At 39.1% G+C, this 17,795-nt stretch overlaps 2 protein-coding genes across 3 annotated transcripts in view; one reads left to right on the forward strand and one right to left on the reverse strand.

Moving 5' to 3' along the window:
* The window catches only part of LOC112853348 (solute carrier family 68 member 1-like), a 39,661-nt gene extending 22,220 nt beyond the window's left edge, over positions 1 to 17,441 (reverse strand). The window contains exons 1-4 of one of the 2 annotated variants that reach the window (XM_086692784.1): positions 17,323 to 17,441; positions 12,842 to 13,016; positions 10,982 to 11,704; positions 1,423 to 1,577 (exon numbers count right to left, since the gene is read on the reverse strand). In XM_086692784.1, the coding sequence (XP_086548910.1) occupies positions 1,423 to 1,577; positions 10,982 to 11,704; positions 12,842 to 12,991 (1,028 nt within the window). In that variant the 5' untranslated portion in view covers positions 12,992 to 13,016; positions 17,323 to 17,441. Of the gene's footprint in view, positions 1 to 1,422; positions 1,578 to 10,981; positions 11,705 to 12,841; positions 13,017 to 16,722; positions 17,266 to 17,322 lie in introns of those variants that run through there. The other variant, XM_025916912.2, reaches the window with a different exon arrangement.
* LOC147573071 (uncharacterized) lies at positions 16,070 to 17,338 on the forward strand. Its single transcript, XM_086692786.1, has 3 exons — positions 16,070 to 16,879; positions 16,997 to 17,069; positions 17,162 to 17,338. Exons 1-3 carry the CDS (start codon positions 16,797 to 16,799, stop codon positions 17,336 to 17,338), a joined length of 333 nt encoding a protein of 110 aa, XP_086548912.1. The 5' UTR covers positions 16,070 to 16,796.
* Positions 17,442 to 17,795: the final 354 nt, after the last annotated feature.

A 17,795-nucleotide genomic window follows, 5' to 3' on the forward strand; every position in this document is an offset into this window, starting at 1 on the left:
TGATTAACACAGAGATTCGGGGTGCTGACCTCCCGGGCAGTGGGAAATTCACATATACCTTATGCCTCCCCTCAAATTTAACTACTAATAGCCTACTGTTGACCAGAAGCTTTACTGATAGCATAAACAGTTGATTAACACATATTTTGTATATTCTATGTATTATATAAAGTAAGCTAGAGAAAAGAAAGTGTTAATAAGAAAATCATCATGGGGCACGTGGGTGGCTTAGTTGATTAAGTGATCAACTATTGATTTCGGCTCAGGTCATGATTTCACGGTTCGTGAAACTGAGCCCCGCATTGATATCCATGTTGACATTGCAGAGCCTGCTTGGGATTTGGGATTTTCTCTCTGCCTCTCTCTGACCCTCCCCTGTTTGTTCATTCATTCATTCATTCTCTCTCTCTCTCTCAAAATAAATACATTTAAACAAAAAAAGAAAAGAAACACCAGGAAAGAGCCAGGCAAGAAATGGTGAAGAGCTTTCCAGACACAGAATGCTACATGTTAGATATGAGGTGCCTACACTACAAAGTATTCCTGTTTGGTGTGGAGTACAGAAGAACTAGAAGAGTGATATGAGGATGAGGAAGTAAACAGAGACTATATAACAAAAGACCTCATATGTCATCATTTTATGATATAAATCTTAAAAGCAGTAAGAAGCTACTTAAGATCATTAAGGAATGACATGTTACTGTAGGAACGATGTGGACGAAGGTGTCAGGAGGACTGGAGACTAGAGACAAGGGAACCATATGGGAGGCCAGATACTACTCCATGTGAGAGATGATGAGGACCTGAGCTAATGGAAGCAGAGAAGGGATGGATTCAGGACGTATCAGGACTAATAACTGGTAGCCTATTGGACACAGGTGACAGAGAAGAAAGAGAAGACAAAGACAAAGTCTCTGACTTGGACATCTAAACAGATGGTAGAGCTGTTTTCCAAGATGGGGGACAAAGACAAAGAACAACAGGCAAAGAGAGAGAGAGCAAGCGGGGAAGGAGCAGAGGGAGAGGGAGAGTGAATCCTAAGCAGTCTCCATACCCATTGAGGAGCCCAATGCAGGCTCAATCTCACAACCAAGAGGTCATGACCTGAGCCAAAATCAAGAGTTAGACACTTAACCAACTGAGCCACCCAGGTGCCCCATGGGGTCAAATCTTTATTTGGCAGCAACATTTACTAAATGATGCACTTTAATAGGTTAAAAAGAGGAACATAACTTTACTACAAAATCTAATGTATGAAATCGCTCCAAAAAAGAAACTGTGAACATTCAGTTTGCCAGAAAGGTACAATGATTGCCTAGAAATGAATATTCAACACAGTTCAGATAAAAAATGTTGCACTGCTTGAAAGTGTAAATGGCAAGACCTAGTGTAATTTTGGGACTGGCATTTGGATTTACTTACATGATAATAGTGAGATAAAGAGCCAAAAGGTAATAGTATTGCTGTCCAAGAAGTGACATGACAATGGAGGCTGTTCCTTCTAGGTAGAAAGAAATTAAGATAATTTTATAGTAACCAAACTTCTTCAGCCAGGACTGACTGATAAATACAAGGCACTGAAAAGGAAACAAAGAGACATCGTATTAAGATGGACCACCATTAATTATGCTTGCTCTTGCTGGCGACAAAATAAATGTGCTCAGCAGAAAACACATTTGCTTCTGAACTATAATAGCAGCTGAAACACACAAGTAATACTGTCTATTGTGGCTAGAAATGTTGTGACCCATGTATATCCGTTGAAAATTGACTAAGGATAGTAATATTCCATAATAACAAAGAAACAGCTATTACTTCCTTTAAAATGAACAAACCAGGAAATGGTTTCCTACATTTTTATTTTCACACTATTATGAAGAAATTTTACCAAAACCAACCATATGAAAGAATCCATTGCTTAGAAACAGTCAGCATTGCTTTATGGTGATGTGAAAGGTGCAACTAAAATCTACTATAAATCCAGATTTTAAAATTTGGGGTTGGGGCACCTGGGTGACTCCGTCGGTTAAGTGTCCAACTTCAGCTCACGTCATGATCTCATAGTTCACGAGTTCAAGCCCCATTTTGGGCTGGGTGCTAACAGCTCAGAGCCTGGAGCCTGCTTCAGATTCTGTGTCCCCTTCTCTCTCTGCCCCTCCCCTGTTTACTCTCTGTCTCTGTCTCTCTCTCAAAACTAAATAAACATTAAATTAATTAATTAATTAAAACAAAATTTGGGGTTAAAGCCCAGAATTCACCTAGCACACAGTAGGTAAAACAAATATTTATTGAATAAGTGACTATACATTTCACTATTCTTACTGTAATCTATCTGAAATGTACTTTTTATACTAAAATCAAGTTTATGATTCTATCCACATTTCTTTGGGTTTTGTTTCCTGTCTTATCTGACAAATTTTATAATTCTAATAGATTCATGTTGAGGGCTCAGGCTTACATTTTTTCTGTGCATTTCATGCTATCAGTGAAGAAGTTCATTGTTCTAGAGTGAAAAGTTTTTGCTAAATATACATATTACATTAACAAAGATTAGAAGATACTCTTTGTCTTCAATTAAAAAGTACATTGTTTAGCCCTGAAAAGTTTTCATTAACCAAATGTACATACATTGTAATTACAAGAGAATTCTGAGTGATGCAAGTAGAATGCAAATGTGCTATAATAAACAAAAGGGTTCTTTCCCCTAACATTTTGGCTTACTTCTCTACTTTCAAGGAACAAGAACTCCTTTTCTGGATATTAAAAACAATGGCTCAGGGACTGATGTGATCCATGGCATTTCTTAGAGTTCTGTAAGAGTGAGTACATAGAACACCCCAGCAGTATAATATCATTATATTCCTCCACATAATGATAATATTCAATAATTTCAATATTTCAATAATATTTCGATAATTTCAATAAACAATATTGAATAATATTCAATATTTCTACATATTGAAATGAAGCTTCTTGTTCTCACCCTCTAACACATAAACATAAAATACAAGAAATTAATGATAACGTAAGGAATATGTGGCAGAGTAGAAAGTGCAAGATTTTGAAATCAGATGTCCCTCGGTTTGAATTCCAGCTGTGCCACTGTGCCAGTTGTGTGGCCAAGGACAAGTTACTTTACCTAAGGAGCATTTCATCCAACTAACACTCTCTCTGTGTGTTTCTACCTCCCACTGTCTCTCGTTCTGTCTCTGACTCTCTCATCTATAGCACACACTCAACATATAAGGTACTCAATTGTTAGTTATTATGATGATGTCCAATATATAAAAAGATATGAGCCAATGATAAAAATGATGAAAGATACCACTTTTTCATTTATTAAAATAAAGTGTTCACAAACTGAGGATTTTGGCTCTCCATTCATGTTTATTGAGTAGGAGTTTGTGAATAGTGAATCTCAGCATGAATGTTGGCAACCTGTGCCAAAGAAGCCCAAATCAAAACAGATAAGGTCAGTGTGTGCTTGCGGTGAAAACTGAATAAATATTTGCTGCATGGAGTCTTAATAATAAGAGCTAACATTTCTAGAGTGTTTAGTTTGTGCCAGGAACCATTTTAAGTACTTTGTGTATTTTGATTCATTTAATCCTCATAATTATTCTATTAGTTAGGCACTATTTTTATTCTAATTTTACAGATGAGGAAACTGAGACACAGAACTGTTGAGTAACTTGCCCAGGCTCACACAGCAAGAGACTCCCCTGTGGCAGACTCTATGCACTTAACCCATTTACTATCCTGCCTCTCTGAAAGGAGTGGGATGTGGAAGATCTCAGACCTGTTGTTGTTGCTGTTGTTATAATAGTAATGGTGATGATAAATATAATTATAGTTATTATTTATTAATAATAAATATAATAATTATTATTACAATTACTATTTTAGAGAGAGAGAGGGCACGAGCAGGGGAGAGGGGCAGAGGGAGAGAGAGAAAGAATCTTAAGCAGGATCCACGCTCAGCATGGAGCCTGACTCAGGGCTCAATCCCATGACCCTGAAATCTGACCTGAGCCAAAATCGAGTCGAACACTCAACTGACTGAGCCACCCAGACACCCTGTCACAGACCTATTAAAACAGTTATTAGAATGGAATACTACTTGGCAATGAGAAAGAATGAAATACGGCCTTTTGTAGCAACGTAGATGGAACTGGAGAGTGTTATGCTAAGTGAAATAAGTCATACAGAGAAAGACAGATACCATATATTTTCACTCTTATGTGTATCGTGAGAAACTTAACTGAAGACCATGGGGGAGAGGAAGGGAAAAAAAAAGAGAGAGGGAGAGAGTCAAACCAGAAGAGACTCTTAAAAACTGAGAATAAACTTAGGGTTGATGGGGGGTGGGAGGGAGGGGAGGGTGGGTGAAGGGTATTGAGGAGGGCACCTGTTGGGATGAGCACTGGGTGTTGTATGGAAACCAATTTGACAATAAATTTTATATTAAAAAAAAAATAGTTATTAGAATGAGCACTTGTTCATGCTTTTCTCCTCTCACTTATACAACTCCTCCAAAAGAAGGCCTCTGAAAAGACAGCCTGAGAAAATGAAAACATGGTGCTTATCCTTCATGACTATATCCAACAGTTAAAGTGACTTAGCCAAAAATAACAAATAAGCTATCATTTTTTTTTTCTTTTTATTCCAATAATTTATGTGAATGTCACTTGTCTGGATATTAGGAATACACTTGAAGCAATTTTGGGCTTCCACTTTATAATGATTTTTTTTTTGTTAAGATCAACAGAAATCATGTTAGTGTTGAGGGTTTGAGAAAAAAGATTGTGGAAATCTTTTGACCATGTTCTCTTAAAATGTAATAGCCAAGATGAAGAAGTCATGGGTGTAAAAGGTGCAGCATAGAGAATATAGTCAATGGTACTGTGATAGCATTGTATGGTGGCAGATGGTAGCCACACTTGCAGTGAGCAGAGCATAACATATAGAATAGACTTGTCCAATCACTACGTTGTACACCTGAAACCAATGTAACACTGTGTGTCAGCTATACTTCAATAAATAGTTTAAACTTTTATAGCCAAGAGAGACTAGGAGAAAATACTTGCTGAACATACATCCAACAAAAGACTTGTATCTAGAGTATATAAAGAACTCATATAATTCAGTAATATGATAACAAACAGCTTGATTAAAACATAGGCAGGGGTGCCTGGGTGGCTCCAGTCAGTTAAGCGTCCGACTTCAGCTCAAGCCATGATTTCATTGTTCCTGAGTTGAAGCCCTGCGTTGGGCTCGCTGCTGTCAGTGAGGAGCCTGTTTTGGATGCTCTGTCTCCCTCTCTCTCTGCCCCTCACCTGAGTTGTCTTTCTCTCTCTCTCTCAGAAATAAACATTGAAAAAAATTTTTTAAATAGGCAAAAGATCTGAACCACCTGAATTCACCAAAAAGCCAAATGGATGGCACATGAAAAGATGAAAAGATGCACTAATAGTATCATTAGTAGTCATTAGGAAAATGTAAATCAAAACCATAATAAAATACTATTACACACATACTAGTATGACTAAAACTAAAAAGACTGATCATAAACATTGGCAAGAATGTTGAACAACTGCAACACTTATACACTACTGGTGGGAATGTAATCTGGAAAACACTTCAGCAGTGTTTTTATGTTTTTTAAACACTTTTTTTCTGGAAAGTTTTTTTTTTAAGTTTTATTTAAGTGATCTCTACACCCAATATGGGGCTCAAACTTAAGTGGAGATCAAGAGTCCCACACTCTTCTAACTGAGCCAGCCAGGCACCCCAGTGTTTTTATTTTATTATTATTATTTTTTAAGGCAGGCTTCACGCCCAATGCAGAGCCCAATGCAGGGCTTGAACTCACAACCCTGAGATCAAGACCTGAGCTTAGATCAAGAGTCAGATGCTTAACTGACTGAGCCACCCAGGAGCCCCTATTTTAGCAGTGTTTTTAAAAGTTAAAACACACGGGGTACCTGGATGGCTTAGTTGGTTGAGTGTCCAACTTTGGCTCAGGTCATGATCTGGTGGTTCAATTACAGAACACTGATGTAATTTACCCTAACACAGCTATTTTTAAAAAGTAGATTTATATGTGACATGGAAATTTGCATAACTTATTAAATTTAAAAAGCAGTATACAAAAAAATTCATGGATGTTTCAATAGTGTATGAATCTTTACAGCAAATATGTATTACTTTTGTTAAAAAAAAGAAAGAAAAAAGTTGTTATGGTTTTCTCAGAAGCACAGTAGCCCTTCATTCCATCAGAATTCAACCATCTGGCAATCTCTACCCAGAACATGTCTATGAGCTAAAAGGAAACAAAAAACATTTATGGGAATCACCAGAATAAAGCCACTAAATCCATGCACTTAATAAAGCTCATGTACTTTGTTCTGAAAGAGCCCCTCAAGTCTTCACTAAAAATCTATCTAAATATTTAGGAATAAATTTAACAAGGAAGGGGAAAATTCATCCTCTGAAAGCTACAAAACATTGTTGAAAGATATTTTAAAAGATTGAAATAGATGGAAAATACTCTATGTGTCAGAAGATTTAACATTGCTAAGATAGCAATACTACCCAAACTGATCTACAGATTCAGTGCAATCTCTATCAGCATCCAATCTGTCTTCTTTGTAGAAACTGACAGGCTGATTCTAACATTCACATGGACTCCAAAAGACCCTGAATAGCCAAAGCAATCCTGAAGAGAAAAGGGCTGGAGGCATCGTGATTCAGGACTCCAAGCTGTATTACAAAGCTGTAGGCATCAAGACAGTATGGTACTGGCACAAAAACAGACACATAGGTCAATGGAACCCAGATAAGGGCCCACAACTATATGATCAACTAATCTTTCACAAAGCAGAAAAGAATATCCAATGGAAAAAAGACAGTCTCTTCAACAAATGGTGTTGGGAAAACTGGACAGCACATGCAGAATGAAACTCTACCACTTTCTTATACCACACACAAAAATAAATTCAAAATGGATGAAAGACCTAAATGTGAGACAAGAAACCATCAAAATCCTAGAGGATAAAACAGGCAGCAACCTCTTTGACCTCAGCTGGAGAAACTTCTTACTAGACATGTCACCAGAGGCAAGGGAAACAAAAGCAAAAATGAACTATTGGGACTTCATCAAGATAAAAGCTTCTGCACAGTGAAGGAAACAAACAAACAAACAAACAAACAAACAAACAAACAAAGCTAAAAGGCAGCCTGTGGAACAGGAGAAGATATTTGCAAATGACATATCTGATAAATATATAATTTATCCAAAATATATAAGGAATTTATGAAATTCAACACCCAAAAAACAACCTTGTTAAGGAAATGGGCAGAACATAAAGAGACACTTTTCTAAAGAAGACATCCAGATAGCTAACAGACACATGAAAAGATGTTCAGCATCACTCATCATCAGGGAAATGCAAATCAAAACCTCATGAGATACCACCTCACACCTGTCAGAATGGCTAAAATTAACAACTCAGGCAACAACAAGTGTTGGTGAGAGTGTGGAGAAAAGAAAATCCTTTTACACTGTTGGTGGGAATGCAAACTGTTGCAGCCACTCTGGAAAACAGTATGGAGATTCCTCAAAAAGTTAAAGATAGAACTACCCTACGACTCAGCAATTGCACTACTGGGTATTTACCCAAAGGATACAAAAATACAGATTCAGAGGGGGTACATCTACCCCAATGTTTACAGCAGCATTTACCAACAATAGCCAAACTACGGAAAGAGCCTAAATGCCCATTGACTGATGAATGGATAAAGAAGATGTGGTGTGTGTGTGTGTGTGTGTGTGTGTGTATACCTATATGTAATTGAATATTAGTCAGCCATTAAACGGAATGAAATCTTGCCATTTGCAACGACATGGATGGAGCCAGAGTGTATTATGCTAAGTGAACTAAGGCAGAGAAAGACAACTATCATATGATTTCACTCATATGTGGAATTTAAGAAACAAAACAAATGAACACAGGGGAAGGAGGGAAAAGAGAAAAAAGAAAAGAGAGAGAAACTGTAAGAGACTCTTTATGATAGAGAACAAACTGAGAATTGATGGAGGAGGGTGGGGGGTAGGCTAAATGAGTGATGGATATTAAGGAGGGCACTTGTGTGAACACTGGATATTAATATATCAGTGATAAATCACTAAGTTCTACTCCTGAAAACAATATTACACTACATGTTAACTAACCATAATTTAAATAAAAATTAGAAAAAAAAGTAATAAAATTCATATGGATTTGCAAGTTACCCAGAATAGTCAAAACAATCTTTAAACTTTTTTTTTAATTTTAGAAGGAGGGGAGGGGACAGAGGGCGAGAGAGAGGGAGAGGGAGGGGGGAGAGAGAGAGAGAGAGAGAAAGAGAGAATCCAAAGCAGGCTTCAGTGCAGAGCCCAATGCGGGGCTCAATTCCATGACCCTGGGATCATGACCCTAGCTTAAATCGAGAGCTGGACACTCAACTGACTGAGCCGCTCAGGCGCTTCTGTTTTTATTTTGAGAGATAGGGAGAGAGAGAGAGAGAGAGCATGAGATGCGAAGAGGAGCAGAGTGAGAGAACAAATCTTAAGCAGGCTCCACTCAGCACAGAGCCTGACACTGGGCTTGATCCCATGACCTGGGAATCATGACTTGAGCTGAAATCAAGAGTAAGATGCTCAACCAACTGAGCCACCCAGGCACCCCATATCTACTCTTTATTTATTTGTTTGTTTGTTTTCTATTTTTTAATGTTTATTTATTTTTGAGAGAGAAAGACAGAGCACAAGCTGGGGAGGGGCAGAGAGACAGGGGGGAGACAGAATCTGAAGTAGGCTCCAGGCTCCTATCTGTCAGCACAGAGCATGACTTGGGGCTCGAACCTACAAGCTGTGAGATCATGACCCGAGCCAAAGTGGGACACTTAACCAGCTGAGCCACACAAGCGCCTCTCTACTCTTTTTATTTTTTTATTAAAAAATTTTTTTAAACATTTATTCATTTTTGAGAGAGAGAGGCAGAGCATGAACAGAGGAAGGACAGAGAGAGAGAGAGAGGGAGACACAGAATCTGAAGCAGGCTCCAGGCTCTGAGCTGTCAGGCAGCACAGAGCCAGATGAGGGGCTCGAACTCACACACCACGAGATCGTGACCTGAGCTGAAGTCGGACATTTAACCGGCTGAGCTACCCAGGTACCCCAACTCTTTTTATTTTTAACATAAGAGTTTAACAAACTTTTTTCTACTTTGAGGAGATACTATAGGCAAGTACATGATTAAAAGTGGGAAGATATATATATATATAATATTTTATGTATTTTAGAATCTGATAAAGCAGAGATAGGAACCCAAACAGCTCCCCATCCTAGGTCATTGAACATAGGAGCAAACAGTTAGACAAACGTCAGACTGTCCTGAAGGAATAGCATCATTTCAATATACATACCCAGTACCAGGGACTATTCTGATAAGCCAAAAATGATACTCTATTTGGCATACTCTGCTAAGTAAGCCATGTAAACACAGTACATTTTAGAGAGAGAATCTAAACATGCACAACTCTAAAAGCAGATGCCTCTGTACATCCCTTTTCTCATCTGTAAGGATAAGAAGAGTCTTTCCTTTGAAGGGGTTGTGAGGATTAGGTGAGGTAATGTATACAAGGTGCTTGGCATAGTTCATGGCACATGGTAAGCACCCAATGTGACTTTCCATTATTATGATGTATACAGTAACCAAACTATGACAAAGGCCTGGAGCTAATCGTGGAAAAGACAAATTGCATTCTGTAAAGTCTGCATAAGGAACCATGTCAACACTTAAAATATTTTAGAACTATTTCTATCTAACATGGTTTAAATATTTTTGAAGCCAGATAAACGTGTAAACAGTAAAAACTCATCTATCTAGAATGATTTATTCTCTAAATAATGAATTTTACTTATTTAATTATGAAAATAGGAATCATAGGCTACATTAAGTCATATTTTGGGGTGACATATTTAGGTGAAAGAAAGCAATATGATTCATCAACTCTCTAAATGCTGTAAAAAAAAAAAAAAACAAACAGCAGGCTGGTTTATTTTTTGAAGGAGGACATACCTTTTCCAGTAATGGTCATGAGCATGGAATTTTAATAATGCTTTGGAATTCTAGGACTCAGTCTTTTAGCCAAGTGTTTTGAAACCTGGCTTCAAGAATTCTTTTTTAAATAAAAAAAAATTATTTTAGAGAGGGAGAGAGACAGTGTGAGCTGGAGAGTGGGTGGGACAGAGGGAGAGAGAGAGAATGGCAAGCAGACTCCATGCAAAGCGTGGAGCCCAACGCAGGGCTCCACGTGGGGCTCGATCCCATGATCCTGGGATTATGACCAGAGCCAAAATCAAAAGTCGGACACTGAACCAACTGAGCCACCCGGGAGCCCCAAGAATTCTTGACCAAGTAACTTTCTTCCTTATAATGGTACAGGAACGTTAACTGCCCCGGTAAAGCAAAACTGCCATTTATTTCCCTCCATATCTCTGCTAAGGTTTAAGTGAGGAAGTTCAGAAGAACAAAATTCAAAAGCTAAGATGTTTCAATTATCATGTCACTCAGCTCTCATTGGGTTCGCTTTTCTTTTTCCCTTTCACTTCTTATTTCCATTACGTTTCTACTGAAACATAATATCTGGGGCTCTGAATCTTTGGGTCTCTTTTTTATTGAAGTACGTTTGATACACAATGTTACACTAGTTACAGGTGATTGGACAAGTCTGTATGTTATACTATGCTCAGTGCCAGAGTAGCTACCATCTGCCACCATACATTATTGCAGTATCATTGACTATATTCTCTTTGGGTCTCTTATGTGCATCATTTTGTCAAACTACTGACATAATCAGGCTTTTAATTTCCTCATCCAGGTGAGACTTAGACCTCTAATTCCCGTAGGAAGATAAAGGAAGAATCATCACATACCTGTGGGCAAATAAAGCCTGCCCCATACATGATGCTCCTTAGGAAAGAAGGAAGAACGTCCTTGGGAATGAGATTATCTGCAAAGATCATCATGAAGTTTTTGAAGAAAGTTAAATGGAAGACTTGGAAGAAACTCATTATCAGAAAAAGGCAAAAGTTTTTCTGGGTCAAGAGCTGTCTCATCAATGAGATGATGGAGGTCCAGGGGAGATCCTGTTCACTTTCGGAGAAGAGGTTTTCCTCAGGGCTTCTTTTCGGTCCAAAGTGACTCATGCGGTACATGCCAGTGTAAAGGCTGGCAGTGGCAAGAATGGCAATGAGCACAGTGAAGGCCTGAAAATTGAAGAAAATTTCCATGTTATCAGAGATGAGGCCACCAAAGAGGATGCTGGTGGATCCTACTAGTGATGCCACTTGGTTAATTTTAATAAGCTGAAGCCGACTTTCATGTCTAGTGAAAATCTCTGCAAACAGCATATACTGGACTTGCTGAACGAAGGTAAGCGTGCTATCAAAAGCACATAGCGATACCACCAGATGAAGTCCACTCAGCCAGTCACCTTCGTGATAGTATTTCCAAGGGAACCAAGGAAGCAGGAAGGCTATCGAATACAAAGGGGCACCATACAACACAGAACTATGACGACCGGAACAGCAGTCAGCCTGAGAGTTGTGAAAATACCCAGTCAGGTCATTAAGAGCATTCCAGATCATTAAAATCATCTAGGAGAAAAAACAAACAAACACAGGGATTATTTTAGTGTGGTTTATCCTGATGAAAATGACTCCTGAATTTTTATTTAATGTAAAGTAACCAAAACTATCCATAAAAAAACAGAAAACAAAAAACAAAACAAAACAAACAAAAACAAAAACAAAAACCACCACCACACACACTCAAAACCCTCACTGCTTTCAGGACCAGCAGGGGGCATATATCCTATAGTATCAATAATAATAACAGCTCATGCTACTCCAAAAGCCAATGTGCATTCACTTTGTATTTAGGCATTGTACAAATACTTTCATGAATTAATTCATTAAATCCTTAAAATAATCCTACGAAGCAGGTACTGTTATTATTATCCCTACTTTACAATGAAGAAACTGATGGCCAGAGAAGTTAATCAATTTGCTTACCTGATAAACGACAGAGCCAGGGGCTGAGCCAAGGCAGATGACCCCAGAATCTGTGCTTTCAATCATTACGTTAGACTGCTTCCCCACAAGGCACTCAGGGCCATGCCTCTGCAGGGAATGATGGCCCGTATATATACCATGGCATAGTTTTACATAATTTCATTAGGAAAAGTTAAAATACCAATGTTTACCATTGCAAAATGCCAAAAACACTAATTAAGTCAAGTATGTAATTGACTTACATACTTATTACCAACTTACATACATATTACCAACTTACATACTTACAATATGACTTATATACATATTACCAACAATTGTTGGTAATAAAGGAGTAACATTATAAAATATAAAGGTTTTTAAGGGCATTAACTTTATCCACCCTGACCACATAATTGGTAATGAGTTACAGCATAATTTGTGATTACCATGGACCTTTTCAAGATATAGTGTCTTAATAATAATTCTAATTGTCCCGTATAAGTGAATTTTCCAAATAACCAAAACTTACCCTTTAAATTCTAAAGCTTTAAGGTTTTAAGTGGCAATCTTTTAATAATTTCTTTGCCCTCAAGCAGAGGATCTTGGACATGGATAACCTTTTCTTAAAAACTCTTCCAGCTGTGTGAAGAATTAGCTCTTTGGGAAATTACAATAACATATAACTATGGGGAAAGAGAAACTGTCCTAGGTGAACAGATAATAAGGGCTCCATCTCACCTGGGCTTGGTAAAAAGCCACTTCTGAAATCTTGTACAGATGTAAAAACAGCTTCACATAGTAGAAACTGAAGACAGAATTTAGCATTTCAGTCCCTAATGTTATCATAGCATATGCCCAAGCAATGGGTTTGATACTTAAAAGTGTCATTTTCCACGCAAAGGAATTCTTCCTCCTTTTGTTTAAAAAAAAAAAAGATAATGGTTAAAATCCATTATTTGCATATAATAGCTGATGGGTGGCAAAATTCCTCTGAACACTAGCTCAATTTTAATTAAGAATCCCAAACCACTAGCTGTGCATATGTCATCAGATTTAACACTTAACTTTCTTATCCATTCACTCAACCTTTTTTGAGAAGTTGACAGGAATCCTAATTTGCATAGAGTGTGACTCTGCTTCTATATATATATATATATATATATACACACACAATATATACTGAGTACAATATATATACACAATATATATTCAGTACAATATATACATATATGCACAATATATATTGAATGAATATACATTCATATATGTATATAAATATAAATAATAAATATAAATATATATATATATATATACATATATATATATATATATATGGCTTGAACCTATGACCCCAAGATCAAGAGTCACATGCTCCTCCAATTGAGCCAGCCAGGCCCATGCCAGTGAACGTATTTTTATGAACTCTTCCAAGTTATCCAAGTGAGATTTATCCATGAGTTTGGGTATGCTTAATTGGAGGCCAGAGGGATGTGTTTATGTCATTATTATCCTCCTTACTTGGGAGGGTGCAACAGAAAAGGAATGATGAGGTGACATCCCTTAGCTAAAGTTGGAAGGAATAGAACCCTTCATCTTAATATAAAGCTGACCATTCAGTGGTTACAGACTTGCATTGGAATATTTATGCTTGGTCTTCTCCTGACAGACTATATAACTTTAGCCCAAAGGACATATCTAAGATGGCTATAGAAATAACACATTCTGGGGGTGCCTCCGTGGCTCAGTCGGTTGAGGGTCTGACTCCGGCTCAGGTCATGATCTCACGGTTTGTGGGCTCAAGCCCCGCGTGGGCTCTGTGCTGACAGCCTGGAGCCTGCTTCGGATTCTGTGTCTCCCTGCCTCTCTGTCCCTCCCCCACCCTCACTTTGTCTCACTCTGTCTTTCAAAAATAAATAAATGTAAAAAAAAATTTTTTTTTAAAAAGAACACATTCTGGTCTTTGCTCTAATGTAGATACTCCTCTTAAATCTGGCCTATTGTCCTACCCTTTCAATGAGTTGATTTATCCAATGGATAAATAGGAAAATAGGAAAAGGTTAACCAAGCGAGAGGTAAGTACAGATCCATCTTTTAATCCTGACTATAATTTAAGACAATGCCATGATTTTTCTGTTTTTCTTACTGGAATATTTGGCCAGGTCTCCACAATCTAACTGAATCACAAAACAGACAGATATTCAGATAACTCAAGAGATGTTACTTGCTTATATAATCCTCGGGAATTAAGCAGACACTGCAGTCTATATTGTCCAATCTCTTAGGGAAGGAGAGGGCAAGCTAGAAGCAGGGCTCAAATGACCAAAATATCTAAGTCTCTGAGCTTCACTTTGCATTGGGTAGATCCAAGAATGATTGTGATTCTATGGGAAGTAGGGCCCTACAATTAAAAGGGGTTATTGAGGTACCTGGGTGGCTCAGTTGGTTCGGTGTCTGACCTCGGCTCAGGTCATGATCTCACGGTTTGTGGGTTCGAGCCCCATGTCAGGCTCTGTGCTGACAGCTCAGAGCCTGGAGCCTGCTTTAGATTCTGTGTCTCCTTCTGTCTCTCTGCCCCTCCCCCACTTGTGCTCACTCTCTCTCTCCCTCTCTCTCTGTCTCTCAAAAATAAATGAATGTAAAAAAAAATTTTTAAGGGGTTATTAAACCCATATGCAGACCAAGCATTGTCTATAGACTGAATAAAGAATATTTTGCTCATATGTGCACTAGTATTCTTTAAATGTTTCTGCTGTAACGATTCCACCTGAAGTTTTTTGTTGTTGTCATTATGCAGTGCTCAAACACTTGAAAAGTACAAGTACTATTACGCGGAGGTCAGCCAACATTTTTGGCTTTAAACACAATTTTCGGATTTGAAAAAACTGGGAACTACTGGTGAAGACCCCACTCTAGGGAGTTACTTTTGGCCTAAGTGAGAATGAAGATTGAAGGCCAAAACAAGGCAGTCAGTTGAACCAAAAGCCAAGATACAAATTTAGCCCACCAAAATGTAGGCACTCTTATTTTTCTTAGTTTTATTTCAGGCATGCCGAAACAAGAAGCCTGCCACGCATTCTACGCTGATCTATCATTAAGTCAGAAGGTGGGTATTTATAAACCGAGAATTTTGCAAAGGGTCATAAACTCGCTGAGTTCAAATTTTTTAAAAAGATTTCTAGTTAAGCACCCATCCTGTCTGAAACGTGTGAATATAAGGTTTTAATAACATTATGAAAAAGTCTTATAACCTGAACGTCTCTGTTTCTATATGCTAATCTTTGTATCGTTCCAATTTTAGTCTACGTGCTGCCGAAGTGAGCCCTGTTTGTTTATGTATACTGACAGAAGGAAGTAAAATCCCTCTTATTTTCATTTGCAAAAGGAACCATCAATGTTTTGCTTTAGACTATTTTCATCATAGTAAATACTTGTTTCAGTAAGTATCAAACTGAAAATCACTTAGAATTTTTTTTAAAGCCAACACTACTCTCTAAAAACTCTCCTTACCTGACTTTACTATAGCAACAAAACACAAAGAATATTATATCTTTCTGAGCAGCGACAAAAGACTTCTGACACTGGTTCTTCTTTAGCACAAAACGTTTTATACAGAAGAGTTTAAGTGGCAAAATAGGGCAAAAAAGAGTTTAAGTGGCAAAATAATGATATACCCATTAATTATTAAATGAAAACCCAAAACCCTCCTTTAGAATCACCCTGGGTTGTTATTCACTAACCTACTACTAAACCAAGTAATATTAATGTCACTGAAGAGGTGTTCATGATTGCTTCTATGTTTTGACTAAGTAGACTGTATGAGCATGATGGAGACCCCTCCAAAGCATGGCTTCAAACAGTGAAAGCTAACATCTCTTTTTCATTGCAATTTTTGTGCAAGATTTCCCAGGGGGAAAAAAAAAGTTTCCCCAAAAGGTTTTCTTAGAAAGAACCCACTAATCCCAAAGACAGTCTGTTGTGGGTTTGGGTTTGTTTTTTTTTGTTTTTTGGGTTTTTTTTTGCCATTTTAAATTATCAGTGACTTTAATTCTCCATATCTTTCTATTTGTTTTTTGTTTTTGAAGGAGAATGTGAAAGAACGTTTCATTACACTGTCCAATTTGATATGGAGTCAAATGAGTTATTTGCCATGGAGAAAAAAGCTAGCACTTTCAATCTTGCGGATCAGTGACTATGGAAGATGAGTCCCTTGAAGGTCAGATGCCTGATTCTAGCCCTCAGCTTCCACAAACCACAGTCAGCAAATCCTAAATCCAATCATCTCTTTCCAAAGAGCTCTATTTGTAGTGACTTACTTTTAGATTAAGATAGTTGGCTTTAAATTATTTTCTTTTGGCTCTGGACTCTATCTCTACCTGAATTTTGACAATTAGGGCAGTAAAGGCTCTCAGGTAACCTAAATTTCTTCTTTTTTTAACCTAGCAATAAAAGTAATCAGTAACATTTTGCCTTTTAGTATATCTGGATTCAGAAGAGAAGGATTTGTGAGTTTACCATTCCTCTTTTATTACTTTCTAACACCATTATTCCTTCTGCATTTATTGGTTGGCATTCTACTATAAGAGAGAGCACTGCTGTCTTCTATCAGTTGTTATCTTTACCTTTACATCAAGGTCGAGAACATTGACCTTCTGGTCTGTGCACTATGTAGGAGTTTCTGGGTTTTGCCTGCACGATGATGGTAAAAGCCGCACCCCAGGAGCAACAGTGTCCCTTAACTCTGTGGAGAACGAAGTTCACTGCCTTGCTGGCCATCAGGTGCTAGGGCTGCATTTCCTTCCAGGTGCAATGTCATGACTCCGGGTGCTTAACTGGCGGTCTATGAATCTTTTAAAAGTCGTATACAAAAGTGCTTGTAACTTTTTTTTTTTTAAGGAGATACCTTCAAGCGCACCCCTTTTCTGCCCCAGATACTCAAGTGGATCCGGGGCCCTCTGTTTCAGGGGAAGTAAGTACAACTCTCAGCGGGTTGAAGGTGAGAGTTCACTTAATCAAGGAGAAGACAGCTAACAGCTGTCGACCGACCCTTAATTTCCTCAGATCAAGAAGAGCAAATCTGAGAGTCAAAAGGCCCCAAGGGCCAGCCGGGCAGCGGACCTCGGGCTCCCGGCACCCTTCGCGCCTCCGCTTGCACGAAGGGCGCCCCCACGACAACCGCCCACTGCTCTGAGGCCGGACTCCCGCCTCTCAAGCCCACGCACCCTATCCACTGGCTAACTGGCCGGCTGGACACCCGCCACAGGCGCCGCTGATGTCGCCACCTCCACAACCAGCACCCGAAACACTGGCCCAGGAACGACCCTAAGCAGAAAGGAGGGCGGGGTCCTCGGCCGCACCCCTTCGCCTTTCCCCCGCCTTCTTTGTTTCTTCCGGAGTCGCCATTGGCTGCCTGCCCGCGAGACCGGGCGACCCGCGGGACAACGGTGAGACAGGATTGGACGACGTCACTGCCGCTCGGCCAGCGGCCCGCTCTCGATTGGCCGAGGAGCCGCCGGGGGTTTGAATCGCGGCCCCGGCCGGGGAGGGTTCTGCCAAAGTGCCACGTTGGGCCCGGTTGCGGCGTGAGGAGCCGGCTCAGGGCTCCGTCCCGGGCGTTCGCGCCTGGGCACCGGCCGTTGGGCGGCACGAGTAGAGTCGGGAAGGCGGTCCGCGGCGTGCGCTGCGGGCCGCCCCG

Source organism: Puma concolor, chromosome E3 (genome assembly GCF_028749965.1).
Source record: "Puma concolor isolate L17-30 chromosome E3, mPumCon1.1.hap2, whole genome shotgun sequence".
Classification (NCBI taxonomy): Eukaryota; Metazoa; Chordata; class Mammalia; order Carnivora; family Felidae; genus Puma; species Puma concolor.